Consider the following 15,159-nt stretch of genomic DNA (forward strand, 5'->3'; position numbering starts at 1 on the left):
CAGCTGTTATTATTAACAACAGTAAAAACACATGAGGACCTCAGAGTGTCCCTTCCATACAACTTGACTGGATGCCTTTTTTTCCCTTTGCATCCCTAGGGCCTAGCATCGTCCCTGCTCCATGCCTGCCCCTGAGTGAATAAATGAAGGGTCTCCATCCCCCACCCCAAGACCAGAGGGAGAAGGGACCTCAATAATGCCCTCGATTCTTGTTCTCTGCAAACAGCTACCAGGCAGTGTGCAAATCCTGAGCGCTCAGATGACAACATCAAACTTGAAATCCCAGGGCACCTGGGTGGCTCAGTCGGTTAAGCATCTGCCTTCAGCTCAGGTCATGATCCCGGGGTCCTGGGATCGAGCCCCACGTTGTCGGGCTCCCTGCTCAGCGAGGAGTCTGCTTCTCCCTCTCCCTCTGCCCCTCCCCCCACCTGTGCTCTCCTGCTCTCTCAAATAAATAAAATCTTTAAAAACAAACAAACAACAATAATTAACAAAAAACCCCTTGAAATCCCATGGAGAAGATGCGGACCCCATTATGGTGTTCAAGTGATTAGACGTTAAGATCTTTTTTTTTAAGATTTTATTTATTTATTTGACAGAGAGAGAGAAAGCACAGGCAGGGGGGAGTGACAGGCAGAGGGAGAGGGAGAAGCAGGCTCCCTGTTGAGCAGGGATCCCGATGCGGGGCTCGATCCCAGGACCCTGGGATCATGACCTGAGCTGAAGGCAGACACCTAACTGACTGAGCCACCCGGGTGCCTTGGATATTAAGATCTTACTGTGAATGGATATCGGAGCAATTTCTATTCTTTAAGCAAGGGAGAGAGGTCATTTTTTTTAGCTGACACTCACAGGACCACAGTGTGTTAACAGGGGACCCTTCAGGAACCGGAGTCTAGTTCAACCCCGTTCATTTGGCAGAGGAACAGACTGAGGCCCACATGGCGGAAGTGGCTTGCCCCAGGTCACAATGCAAAAAGATGGAGGAGGGTCTCCTACCCCACCCCCTTGAAAATAAAATCAAAGCTCATTTGAAGCCTGATACTTGACTGAAGAAACATTCTCACAAAGCCAGTACGGCATGTGCTCTGTAGGTGCATACACAGATGTGCACAGGAGGAGCTCAAAGGTATTTTTCTAACGAAAGTGTTCACATTATTGTGCAAAACTTTTAAGTGGTGCCTAGATATGATAACTGAACACATGACTGAAGTACTTCAAGATTTGGAAACTCCGATGATGGAATTACATTCAAAATAACGTGTTGACTGTGTCTCACACAGGCCATCCACAGTGGGCCCATGATGGCGACCGCACTTTGCACATTACCTATTTCCGGCTTGTCGAGCAGACTGACGAGGACGCGGAATGGCTTCAGGTACGCGTGGTGGCGTTCCTCTACGTTGGCATCTGAGAACTTCTGGTGCAGTATTTCAGCTAGACCCTGTTTTTTATTTTTTTAAAGCCACAGATCAGGATACTGTACATAGCACAGTTTGACATTATTAGTTGTTCTACTTGTAAATACGCTGGGACAGAGAGAAAACCAGTCACACAGCACGGAATGAGCACACAGAAGGTTTCCCCACTGTGGATCCAGGGCATGCCCCATGTCTGCTTTGAGGCCCTGCCCATCAATCCACTGAGGAATCATGATCAGGAATGTTCTGATTGGGATCTACTTTCCAGAAAGGCTCCTTTACCTCAACTAAAAGATCCTTGGAATATTTTTCAAAAAAATACGAGGACTGGTCTTCGTAAGAATTTGAGAGTTCAGATTCTGGCACAATGGTATTTCCTTTAATATCTGAACCTATAAAAGAACAAGGACCATGAGCTGTTAACAAGATCTACAGTTTTAAGGTACATAATATTGTGCAAAGGTCTCATGCTCCAGCATTTTTAAAAATAGAATTCCTCCAACAGAAAACCAAATTCCAATCTGGCAAGACTAAGTCACATTTTCTTCTGACAAAAATGTGGTGTACTAAGGATTCCACCTCAACAGGCATCAATTTAGTTTGTCCTGAGAATTCACCCTCAGTGTTTTGACAAGTCTGATTACAAGGATCTAATGGAACGAGGATCAGTTTTAAAAACCGTGTTTGTATGGCAGTATATAAAATCAAGCTGTTCTCATCTATATGCCCTTATTTTGAGCCCCGGCTAAGTCTGTGAGGTCTTCGGGACAAGGGGAGGCAACTCATGGTACAAGGAGAGAGCGTGGACTCTGGGGCCGAGGCTAACAGGTCGGACCCAGCACTGAACTTGGATCCTGGGTCCTCTCTATATACAGCAAGTCAAGGCCAACTAGGATGGAGCTGAGCATTTAGCAAAATCATCCTTTTGATAAAAATGCTTAAAGAGCCTGTAAATATTCTTCTTGAAATTCTTCATAAGCTTCCATGCAATGGATTCTGGAAGTTCTGTAACCAGGGAGAAGAGAGGAAATAAAGGGTTCAGAGAACTTTCTGACTTTGGTGTGAGAAGACCTCTATGTTGAGGGTTATAAAAGTGGTGAAGCAGAGGATTTTTTAGGGCAGTGAGACTACTCTACATGGATGTGTCATGGTGGACGCATGTCCTTACACATCTGTCTACACCCACAGAGAGCACACCAGCAGGAGCGAGCCCTGATGGAAACCACGGAGTCTGGGCGATGACGTGCCAGCGCCGGTTCATTGACTGTGACAAATGTGCCACCCGGGTGGGGGGAGGGGCACCTGGGGGAAGATGGGAACTCTGCACCTTCCTCTTAGTTTTGATGTGAACCTAAAACTGCTCTAAAAAAAAAAAGAGTCTTAAAAAAAAAAAAGCTATGGAAACCTTTCATGTCGCTTGGTATACCGCTTCTGCTCAGGTACACGAACGTGGGAATTTACAAAATTCAGAAAGTGCTAGCCTCCTAGCCCTGTGGTTTCCTGGACTCTTGTCCCCGTGAAGCCTTCCAACCAACCGTCAGGGGCTCTCTTCCTACAAGTTTACAGGCTGTCCGCAGAAACACAAGCCTGGGTTCTCAAGCTCTTCCCTTAAGTTATCCAAATGTCTTACAAAACTTTATGTCAATGCCACAAACATTCTCATCCATACCAAACCATCTTTTACACAAACTCCGTAACATTTGTGGGTCTTCTCTCAAACCCCCAAACCGATGAGACTTCTTTATAGCAACAAGCTTCTACTTGAATAAGGTTTAGCTACAATTTTTTTTGTAGTACTTCAAGCTTCTTAAAATGGAGTTCAATACTCAATATTCAATAAATATCCCACTTATTTATGTCCCTGTTTTTAACTATAATACCTGCAACATAACCAAAGCTACAGTGTAGGCAGAACTCCACTGACTGGGCCATATTCAGTCAGCATGTTATCTTTCCATATCTTATAATTCAGAAACTTATCACAAAGATTGAAACTTGTTCCACAAATCAGCACTAAAAGGTTTCACGTTAACTTTGACTTTCACTTATTGGATACTGCTCAGTACCTAGTAACCACGCATAAAGTCTTCTGTTCAGAGACATGTCTCTCCTCAGTAGGGTCTGGGTGGCTGCTGACAGGATCTGCACGATGTCAGATCTGAGCAGGGGAATGGCTCTCTCACTGGAATCCTATTGGAGGACAGAGAACACTTTACTGCAAAGGGATGATGAAGTAGATTACTGGCTTTCTGACCCGTGGCCCCTCCTACCAGTCTACAAAGCTCTCTCTTAAAAAGGTCATTCTCAAAAGGAGTTGGTTCTCCACAATGCCCACAGACAGAAGCCATTCAGTTTTTGCTATGGAAACATCATCCTCACAAAAAGGAACAAGGATCTTTTTTTTTTTTTTAAAGATTTTATTTATTTATTTGAGAGAGAGAGCATGAGGGGGGGGAGGGTCAGAGGGAGAAGCAGACTTCCCGCCGAGCAGGGAGCCTGATGTGGGACTCGATCCCGGGACTCCAGGATCATGACCTGAGCTGAAGGCAGTCGCTTAACCAACTAAGCCACCCAGGCGCCCAAGGAACAAGGATCTTTAATTGGCTGAAAGCAAACTGTGATCTGCCAACTGCCTGAGGTCTATCCCACCTGCTCCACGTCCTCAGGAAATACCAGTGACTTCCCTGGAAGAACACAAACGACTTACCAGACAGGTATAAAATGGAAAGAAGAACAGAACAATTTCTAGGTTATTTCTTTGCACCAGGACATTTGAGTCCAACAGTGAGGCACACAGAGACTTTACCTGTAAATGATAAAACAGCATGAACATTTCACTCCCAAGACATTTAGCAGCATTTGCAGGCTACTGTTTACAGTCGTAAAAATGAAACTAACTTTTCCTGGGAATCTTGAAACCACTGTGTGAAATCATGTGGAACAGATCAGTAAGGTGTAAATGTGGGAAATGTGGGTTCTAGCCCTAGAAGCTGGGGGGGGCAGTGTGTGTTGGAGGAGGTCAGACAAGACGTGACCTGGCTGACCTGTGGAGCTGGAGGTGCCTCACGTCCCCGGTCCCGGAATGTGCATTCTGCTTGCCCCCCTGCTCCGGAGGTCCCCGAGGGACACAGCCTTGAGACAGATGTGGCATTGAGAACACCTGCACAGTATATGTGATTGAGCCCAGTTAAGGCCTCTATGTAAACTTTTAAGATTTGGCAGGTGAGTACTGTATTGTATGGATGGAGGCCTCTGGGATTCGTCCTGCGTAACCGACCACCCTGACCTACACGGTACGCAGGCAGGTTAAGGAATGTTGTGTGTGAGACTCGTGCTGCAGAGGTGACCTCAGGAGCCTGCTTAGTGGACATTAGCTGGCCTCCAGGTCAGAACTGGCCCTTTTGGTCTGGACGCCAAGAGCTATGAAATTTGCCTTGCATGCCCTCCTGCTCCAGGCTGGGCTGGGCCCCCGGAATGGAATCCAGGCGGGGAGGCGAGCACACCCAGCCCAGGCTCCTTGAAGATGTAAAGACATGATAACATAGGAATGCAGTTCGTACCAAACTGCATGTAGGTGAACAATTGTTTAACTTCAGACCTCATCATTTGCTCTATAAATACAGCCCTATGGGGATGGTCAGTCTCAGCTGAGAGGAGGACGCTCTGCCTAGGCCTCTCCATCGGGACTCCAGCCTGGCTGTCTCCACGGGGTTTCCCCAGCTAGTGAGGCTGGATGTTGTAAGTACCCGATTTGATGAAACTCTGTCTTATTCTCTTTTACTGCTTACTATTGCTCTCATCTATACACAGATTTCCCTTTTCTTCTGTTTTTATTAGATTTTTATAATATCAAAAAAGTGTTTTTTCCCCTTCAAAACAGAGTACAGCTGCTGTGAATCTTTTCTTAAGAACAGACGCGAGATCTACTGGACCTGTGGCCACCGAAGACAAGCCTCTAAGTTCCCTTGCTTATTAAACTGTCCACCTACCAATCTGGAGTGGCTTGCCTCTCTCTTTGGTCTCTCCCTGCCCGCCGCATACATGGGCCAGTTTCGGGTGACACCCAGAAGCTCCCAAGGAGGCTGTTAACTAACAGTGTGACATCGGAGAGTCGGTCAGCTGCAGCCCTCGCATGTTCCATCTGAGAGCTGGAGAGGCTTGGACCAGAGGGTCAGGTTCTAAGACCTCAAATTCTATGATCCTAGAAAGGAATGTCTTTAGGTTCCAATAGGGACTTCTGGCTAACCTAAAACTCCCAAGACATTCCGTTAAATGGATTCCAAACCAACTTGATACATATTTTGTGTGTCTTTTCCAAATATAGATACACGTGATACAGAAGAGCCATAAGAGAAATGCTAATAAAAAGCTACGAGACTTCAGAAGAGGGGAGGGAGAGATCATTCAACTGGGGAAAACAACACAACTCTGTGGGAAGGCTGAGCTGGAAGGACAGGGAGGATGTGCATGGAGGTCATCGAGAAGGGATGGGGAGTGAGTGCAAGGAGCAAGGAGGTGGCATCACAGACCTACAGGCCAGGCTGGGCAGTCCATTTGGGAGTGCAGAAGGTCTGAAGGGAGGGCAAGGCATTGGTGGGTTGGGAGTGGACTTAAACAATACTCTCAAGTTTGGACTTTATCTGTAGGCAAGAGGAATCCAGATATTTTTCAAGCACAGTATAGGTATAAGCAAAGCTATGCTTTAGCAAAGAGCTAAGAGCGATCAAAAAAGCCTGGATGGGCAGAGGATGGGATGGGGAGGAGCGAGTTGGAAAATTATGGCAAGGTCCAAGCAAGCATCAGAAGCTGAAGGAAGCAGGGCAGTGAAAATGGAGACACACAAGGTTTACCACTAGGTGGCGACAGACTGCAGGCCATTAGACAAGCCGTAAGTTTGGGGAGAAGAGAAAGATCCGGAAGGGTCATAATAAGAGACGGCCTTGCCAGGGAAGAAAGCAGCCCTCCGAAGGGCCTGGGGATGGATATCCGAAGAACTCTGACAATCTTGGCTTGAGAGCAGCCAGAGGAGAGGACGACATTGAGAGACTGAGACCGGAGGAGGAGGGAGCCTGATGAGCAGACGGTGGGGGGACGGCGGGGGGAGGGCAGTGAGACACAGGCCAGGGAGGAAGCAAGGTTCTAGCTAAAGCAGGAGACTCTGCGAGGCCCCTGGAGCGCTGCTAACAGCTAACTGTACCACTGAAGCCTGGGGGGGGGGCCTCCAGAAGGGCCCTCTTTAGGTGCAGATATGTATTTGAATATGTAAATCGTTAATGCATATGTGAAAAACCACCACCACCGTCCTGGGGTTCATCCTGCGTACTGACGCCTCCTGTCTTTTTTTTTTTTTTTAAAGATTTTATTTATTGATTTGACAGAGAGAGCGAGCAGAAACATAAGCAGGAGGAGTGGGAGAGGGAGAAGCAGGCCTCCCGCGGAGCAAGGAGCCCGATGCGGGGCTCGATCCCAGGACCCCAGGATCATGACCTGAGCCGAAGGCAGACGCTTAACGACTGAGCCACCCAGGCGCCCCTGACGCCTCCTGTCTTGCTCAGCAGCAGAGCGCACATACTCTGACGCCTGGAACACCTCCATTTCCCTGCTGCTCACACCGATGTCCCTTTGCAGCCCCAGCTGACAACCTGTGCACGAGGAAGCCGGCCCCGCCTGCCCCACTCTGCCCCCCTGATGAGCAAAGCACCCACCGTGAGCTGGTAATCTGTCCCCAGCATGTACTTCTGCTCCTTGCCCGGGCAGTCCCTGCTGATGTGGCCCACCACAAAGAGCGAGGCGGGAAGGCGGATGGCCGGGCTCACCAGGACGCTCCCCCAAAGGGCAGCATAAAACACCTCTTTGCCGACCACCAGGGACAGCCTCAGGAGCAGAGCGTCTGTCCTGTGGATAAGAGATACAGACTGTAAAGGCTCAGTCCCAGCAGCCACCGCTTGCTCAGCCTCCCCCCGCCCCCCTGTGGAACCCCATTTCCTCATCCTTCTGAGTGGCGGCCATCTCTTGCCTTTCTGTTCTGTCCACCTGCCGGCAGTCACTGAAACGGAGTTTGCTAAGACAAACATGTCCCCGAGACGTATGGCTTCTTGGCCAACAGGAAGTGTCTGACCAGTTGTGTCTGTGGATCTGCAGGAAGGGCCGTTCCACCGCCACAAAGGGACGAGCGGATCAGCCTCAAGAGGTTGGTGCAACTGACTGGAGACTTAAGTAATGATAAAGATCCCCCCACTTGAGCACAGCCAGGGGACATCTGACTTTAGAAACACTGGGGATAAAATTTGCCTGGGCCTCCCACTCGACACAAATTCCACAAAGCCTGTCACTCTGCCCACAGCGCGCCCCTATGTTGACTTCCGCTCTGGAACGTTCTCCTGCTGATGCCTGACATTTCTTTGTCCCTTATCTCTATCTGGGTCTCTCTCCCCTGACACGCCATCAGCAACTTCACGTCCGTCCTTTAAGAGAAGCAGCGTCATCAGCAGGTCTGGATTTGTTTTTTCCACGGATACTGCCCGAGGCCAGGCCCCCCGCCTCCGCTCCGTGGCCCGCGTGCAGCTGACTAGGGCACCTGCCCTGTCAACAATGGAAACGGCTTTGCTAGGCCAATGAGAGCAGCTGTCAATAAAACAGCAGAGGCAAATTCCCACAAGGGGATTTCACTGAATGAGTGGACGGACTCAAAATCCAAAAGCATTCCACTCCTCGCGTCTCCTATTTGCAAAGAAGACACACAAATATCACAGAAGGAGTAGCCCAGTGTGATGCAATGGGCTACCCAGCTTCCTGGAGTCAGGCCCCTGTCGTCCAAATCCCGTGTCTGCCTCCTGGCACTGGTCCCTAGGACGAATGTACATGTTAGCTGTCAGCTAGGAGATACAGAAGAGAGAGGGAGACGTTCTGAGCAGGACTGGAGAGTCTCGTGTAAAACCCTGCATGGGCGAACAGAGTCAGCACTTGGGCCCCGCCGCCTGCCATGACCACTGGGTCTGCGTCCTTAGCATCCAGAGGATCACTGGCCACACAGGTAGCGCTCAAAACCATTGTGAAATGAATGCCACCCCCGCCCTTCTATTACGACTCAAATCGTCTTCAGCTTACTTTTCAATAATCAGTTCAGGGTATACAAAGACTTTTCATACCAAAAATTATCTACTACCTCTTTTTTTTTAAGATTTGAGAGAGCAAGAAAGCTCATGCACGCACATGAAGGGGGAGGGGCAGAGGGAGAGAGAGAGAGAGAATCTCAAGCAGACTCCCCACTGAGCAAGGTGCCCAACACAGGGCTCGATCCCACGACCGTGAGATCATGACCTGAGCCAAAATAAGGAGTCAGATGCTTAACCGACTGAGCCACCCAGGTGCCCCTACTACCTTTTTATATTAACAGCGAATTTGTTCTCTTTAAAGCTAGTCTGAACTTTTTTGTCTCACAAAATATGTGATTTTTACTGTGCAAATGATGCACAGTATCATCTTTATAGAAAAACAAAACTGAAGAGGTATGAGTAACAGCCAAATGTTTAGGAAAAGCACACAGAAGAGTTTAGTGGCTAAAGATACCGACTGATCTCCTATTGAGGCTGAGCAAACAAATACAGCTTATCTTGCCCAGCTCTGAAAATCGCGCAGCAAAGGCCGCAATTTGAGGCAGAAGCATGGTGCAGCAGATGGGGCTGATGGGTCACTGTCCCCTGGGCAGACAGGATGTCCCCAAGCTAGGCAGATTCCTACAGTAGGAGATTAATTGAGAAAGCCCCTGGGAGTGCTCCCCTTTCCCCAGGATCCCTCTCAGGGGAAGACTGACGCTTAGATAAAACCCGTCGCAAACACTGCAATGTACACACTGATATCACGTTCCCCTTTGCTCAGAACAGTGTATTCCCAAAGTCAGTTGCACGGAACGCTGGCCACGAGCTGGTCCACAGAAGAAATCTGGGTAATGCCGCCTCAGCTATCCCTTCTTCAATATTCAGAGTGCGCCAGCTAGTTTTCTTTATTAAAGAAATGCAGCTTAAGTCTCATTTTATCCTAAAAAAATTAATAGATATTAAAAACTTAAACGATGCCATGGTTCACAAAAGGGCGATTATGACAAGCCTTGGCTATGGAGCACACAGTGAAGAGCAAGATAACTGGGTTAAGAGGCAGGTAACTCTCTACTAAATAAGAATCACTCCCATCATCTCAGATGTGAAATTCCAAAATTAGCACACACATTTGAGAGTCCAGGACTTGCAATCTTTTCTATTCAGAATCAACCAGCAACCTCCAAACCCTTCCTACTTCCATCCCTCCTGCCTCACGCTGGCTGGTGCGCTCATGCCTCCTACGAACACCAGCTCACTCGCACGACACCCACACGCTCTCCTCTATTCGATGGACAGCAAGTGACACAGACCGCTTGCCATGAACCCCAAGCCTTTCCCAACTTTGGCCGTGTAGCCACTTGCCTAGTGGATGGTCCTGGAAAGCCAGGCTGTCACAAGAGCAAAGAGCTTGGGGCGTGAGCATCTGAAGGAGCACGACAGTGACAACAGTGTCCTGCACCACCACAGGTCAGGTCCATGTCCAGAGGGGTAAAAAAAATCCTAGAACCAGCAGAGCTCACCGTGGTGCCTGGAATCAACCAAAAGAGAGGTCAATAAATGTGTTTCCAGGCGCCTGGGTGGCTCAGTCAGTTAAGCGTCCAACTCTTGATTCTAGCTCAGCTCATGATCTCATGTCACGAGACTGAGCCCCGAGTTGGGCTCCATGCTCAGCAGGGAGTCTGCTTGAGATTCTCTCTCTCCCTCCCCCTTTGTCCCTCCCCCTGCTCGCTCGCACGCTCTCTCTCTAAAATAAATAATCTTAAAAATATATACATATGTTTCAACTACTATTTAAATGGGGCTCTCTTAACCCTGACACGATGGACTTTGGGCCAGATAAGGCTTCGTCGTGGGGACAATCATGTCGCTGCAGGACTTTGAGCACTAGACGCCAGTAGCACCCTCTCTACCCTGTGGTAACAGCCAGAAGAATGATGCTAAACTTCCCTGGGGGATACAAATCAGCCCAGCTGAGAACCGTGGACTCACATTTCTGCTTGCTTACAGACCTCTGCAAATAGTCACCTTTCCCCCAAATCCTCAGAAGAGGAGTCTGGTACTTTCTCCACACTACTCCTGCTTTCTCAGTGCAGCAAAACACAGCTGTGAAGCTACTTCATGGGCACTTGAAAGAAGAAAATCTGGCCAGGAGTAATTCGCAGGCACACAAGGATTAGAAAGCCAGGGTGAAGCGTTAGTCCTAACACTGGCCAGAGTTCCACAGACAAGCACAAGCCAGGAACAGTCTGCGCCTCCAGGGAATTCGTGAGTCACCCGGCCTGCAGAGGCCCCAGCCTAACTCAGCCCTCTGCGTTTGCTGCCAACGGGGACATCAGGACCCTCCCCTTCACCCCCCACCCCTCCCTTTCTTGTTCCTGCACAGTGTTTGCTGTGGGTGTCTGCCTCGGCTCCTGAGCACTTAGGGGAAGAAAGAGTTGCCGACTTCTCTCAAACTAACATGGATACAGAGACCCAAGACTCTGGTGCAGTCATCCCAATTACTGTGCCCATACACACCCACTCAGAGATTCTAGAACCCTCGACCAGCATCCACCTCAGAGAGCTGATAACGAATGGCTTTGGGGTGCTGCAGACACTGGGCCTGGTTTTCTCTCATGGCTCCATCTACTCAGTGATTCATGCAGCTCTACTCAGCTCTTGGTTCGATGTCAAGAAATCACACCAAAAAAATCCATGTTAAGCAACTTTAGCAGATGTTCAAATGAACCCTCATTGATCAACTAAGAGAACGCACAAAAACACCCCAACTATTTACACTCTTCTGGTGTGATTCATTCTTACAAATCAAAAAAACCCAAACTGCAATACATTTTGGGAACTGATGTGTTCATCTGTCAGATGATGGAAAAAACATTTATATACACTGTGATACACGGATCTGTTTGGGAAACATGAATGGGCCAGAACTTCTAGAAAGAGGCTGGGACAGATCTGGGAAGGGTCCTCTCGCTGACTTTTAAATGACCTTCTGCTCATTCCCTCCACACACCTACCAATCTTGCATATGGCCACAGGCTTAAAATAGCCCCGACACAGACTCTGTCTCCTAAGGAAGTAGATCCTACTGACCCGACCCACTGCAAAGGTGGACTCTTCACTGGGAAGTGGGAAGCCACCACCTGTTCTATGTGAAAGTTTGAAATGTTTGAAGTGCAAATTTTTGGTTAGGTTTGTCAAATTCTACTACAAATGCTCATGACTTAAATGTACCCTTGGTCACTGGCCACAATCCCTCAAACCATTCTAATTATTTGGTTTCTCTGAGTTTAGGGGAGCACTCCAAACAGACCTTGGATTGATTCCTTGATTCCACCCGAGCCCCCCACATTCCACCCCCCAGTCACAGCCAACGTGACAAAGGCGGTGTGGCTGGGGCCTCTGGCGTGGGGGAAATGTGAGCAGTGTGTGGTGTAATCAAATGGAAACTTTTGCAAGCACAGAGGTTTCTAAACCTCCCAGTCAGGCTGCACATGGGCTCTTAAAGCAGGTCCTATTAACAGAGGTTAATCACAGCGATCACTCAGAATGGTTAATATGACAGGAGTGAACTCTTAATGTGATGATTCCCCAGAGAAACAGGATACTGTGTATACCCAATAGTCTGGATGGATTTATGCTTTCTTCTGCTCCTAAGCATGACCAAAAATAACCCCTGCATGAACTTTTATGCATACGGGCTTTACAAATTTCCCCAAAGTGCTGCTGAAATTTGTCAAGCTATTCTGCTTAGCATCGCCTTTGCGTGCCCCAGCCATCAATGAAGCATGGCTCTGCTTCGACCGAGAAGCAGCCTAGTATAACGGGAGGAAAGCGGGCTTCGGAATCTGACCTATGTGGCTTAGGATCCCAGCTCTGCCACTCACTGACCATGGGACTCTGGGAAACCTTCTCACTTTCTGACTCTCACCTGTGACTGCAGGCAATTCCTGCAGTATTTGGTCAAGCAGAGACCTGCACAGCAATGTCAAGCATCACCCCGACTTCTGCATCTTTCCCTGCCGTGCAGACCCCTGCACCTCCCTCCCCGCTTCTCCCGAAGCGGCAGCATCACACACAAGCTACAGATCCGTCAGCACGTCTGTGAGGATGAGACCCACCTGTCGTAGATCTCAGAGCCCTCCTCCAGGCCGGGCAGCAGGCCCACAATGAAGGCCTGGAGACTGGGCAGGAGCAGCTTCTGCAGTGGGAGAAAGTACTTCTCATACAGGCTGAGCAGCACAGGCCTCACCGACATGGCCGCGTTTGCCAGAAGAGGAAACAAGCCACAGCTTTGGAAAAGAAGAAGGGGAGAGGAGGGACAAATGAGACACCGAATCAGAAGTTTGCAACAATCACCCAGCCACAGGGAGTTTTCAAAAGCAGCCAGCCAGCCGTTTACACTGGGGCTGTAGACGCTTGCTCATCACGGGACGGTCCTAACGTACCGTCCGGCAAAGAGCAGGCACCTAGACAGGAGGTCCGTCACAGTCAGACTTCGAACACACTTAAAAAACGGCCTGGGAGGGTCCGTTCCTGACGTAAGCGCTGGTTATCTCCTGCTGGCATCTTTACGATGAATTGCTGCTCACTACTCCCTATTTTGTCATTTTCTCATCTTATGAACCGAAATGCGGATTATTCAGGTAATAAGAATGTGATATGGTAGGAAGCTACTATACCTGTATAGGAACAAATCCTTGGCCAGCCATTTGGTCCCCACAATTTTGAAGATAATCTCATAGGTTTCTAGGGCTTTTAGGTGCACACCGCTGGGCAAAGCAGGATGCAAGCACTGAGCTAACCTCTTGCTGATAATGAGCCGTCTCGGCAATAAGGAATACCTCAGGTTACTCTGAAGGGCCTGGAAAACAAGAGGGAAAACATGAGGAGGAAGGGAGCGATATTTACCATGTAAAGTAAATCTTCCAGGGCCAGGAAGACACGAGCAGATGCAAAAGGAAGACAGAGGGCCTGAGTGGGGAACACCGGGGGGCCATGAGCCAGGGTCCAGGGACATGGGTATCAGCGAAGCCCCTAGCAATGCTGGAGATGAGGCAGGCATCAGAATCAAGAGCAAGAGAGACCCTGTCACCATAAGACCAACTCCTCGGTCACACATGGAAACCCGGGTACCAGTGAGGGCTCCAGTCCACACCCGAGGCTAAGCAGAACATAGACTATATTGGGCGGGGGGGGGGGGCGGACTCGACCCTCATCCCTAAGAAGACCCTTGTCTGTGTGCTGGGGAAGCCCTTGGCATCTTCCCGGGAAGAAGAGGTCTGAATTATCCCCATCATTCTCCTAGCTCAGCTTCGCAGGCAGGTGGCTCTGAGTGAGGGGTCACCCCAGAAGAAACAGGGGGGGAGCACACCTCTAGCCCATGACTCCTGGCATCTTCAGCAGTTGGTGATCCTGCTGGGTGGGAAGGACCCACGTCCCACAGGAGAAATGCCCCACTCTGCTGGGGTGCAGCAACAGGGTTCCTGGGCCAGGCCTCTGCCGGCTGGACACAGATCTTGTCTGCGCTAAAGCAGCCTGGGTATTTGTGGTAGCTGAGGAACACGGTCAGGAGTGTGAGCGGATCACTGCCGTTCTGCACAGCCTCAAGTGACCACGGGCAGAGTGCTGTGGCTGGGTGGCTCCTCATGACTCAATCTTATAATACAAAGTGTCTGTAGTTATGGAACAAGCCATAAATATTTGCTCAAAGCCTACAGGGTGAAGTCCACGCTTCTTAAAAAGCCACTCAAAGGCCTCCATAGCGTGACTCCTGCCTGCTTTGCCTCCCCCTCCCCCATCCATCTCTTAATACTTCAGCTTCAAACTTTGTAGCAACACAGATCCATTTGTGGTTCCCGTCTGCCCCTCTGCCCAGCCTCCTTCCTGTGCACCTGGCTAATTTTCCTCACATGAGACTTAGCGTCCCCTTTCCTGGAGGCAGAATGGTCCCCGCCCTGGCAGGGCACCCCATCCTGCGTGTTTAGTGACTCCTGCCCCGGGCTACATGTGCACATCTGTCACCGATTTACAACTGTCCTAATGATTATCAGCTCCTGGGCTGACTTAGGGGGGGGAGCAACTTGAGGGCCGAGTATGCTGTCTTCTCCTCTGTGGTTTTCAGCACTCTGCACAGAGCCTAAAACAAAACAGGCGTTCTGGAAGAATGTCACAAGACGTGTGTGATGCCAACCGCATTCTATCTGTGTCTCCCAACCACTGGCCCCTGGACCGTATGGTCTTAAGGCCATGACAGCTTTCTTTTTATAAACAAAGAAAACAATCCTGCCCCTAAAATACACACTGAGGTTATGCAGGAGGTAAAGGAAAAGGAAGGAAAATATTTTTCATCGGAAGCCTGTAGTCTAATTGAACTCTCAAATTCAATAAACCCGCATCTCGGAAAAAAAAAACAAAACCACCCATATAACTAGAGGTCATCAAGAAATACCTTAAAACATTATATATAAAAATCTGATATTTTAAAACAAAGGAAAAGCCAACAAAATAAGTTTTTTTAACGATTTTATTTATTTATTTGAAAGAGAGAGAGGGAGAGAGAATCTCAAGCAGACCCCATGCTGAGCACGGAGCCACTTCCTGTGCATCCAATAGGATAATCGGATTTTTTTTTTTTTTAAGTA

The 15,159-nt window shown here is 48.9% G+C and overlaps 1 protein-coding gene across 4 annotated transcripts in view; it reads right to left on the bottom strand.

The window, feature by feature from the left end:
• DOP1B (DOP1 leucine zipper like protein B) overlaps window positions 1–15,159 on the bottom strand; it is a 101,128-nt gene that overhangs the window by 54,894 nt on the left and 31,075 nt on the right. For 3 of the 4 annotated variants that reach the window (XM_021678071.1, XM_021678072.2, XR_002479705.2), the window contains exons 1-4: window positions 4,129–4,309; window positions 3,488–3,611; window positions 1,704–1,813; window positions 1,330–1,444 (exon numbers count right to left, since the gene is read on the bottom strand). In XM_021678071.1, the coding sequence (XP_021533746.1) occupies window positions 1,330–1,444; window positions 1,704–1,813; window positions 3,488–3,611; window positions 4,129–4,254 (475 nt within the window). In that variant the 5' untranslated portion in view covers window positions 4,255–4,309. Of the gene's footprint in view, window positions 1–1,329; window positions 1,445–1,703; window positions 1,814–3,487; window positions 3,612–4,128; window positions 4,310–7,126; window positions 7,317–12,636; window positions 12,808–13,197; window positions 13,380–15,159 lie in introns of those variants that run through there. The other variant, XM_044919434.1, reaches the window with a different exon arrangement.

The sequence above is a fragment of the Neomonachus schauinslandi genome, chromosome 1, assembly GCF_002201575.2.
Source record: "Neomonachus schauinslandi chromosome 1, ASM220157v2, whole genome shotgun sequence".
NCBI classification, from domain to species: Eukaryota; Metazoa; Chordata; class Mammalia; order Carnivora; family Phocidae; genus Neomonachus; species Neomonachus schauinslandi.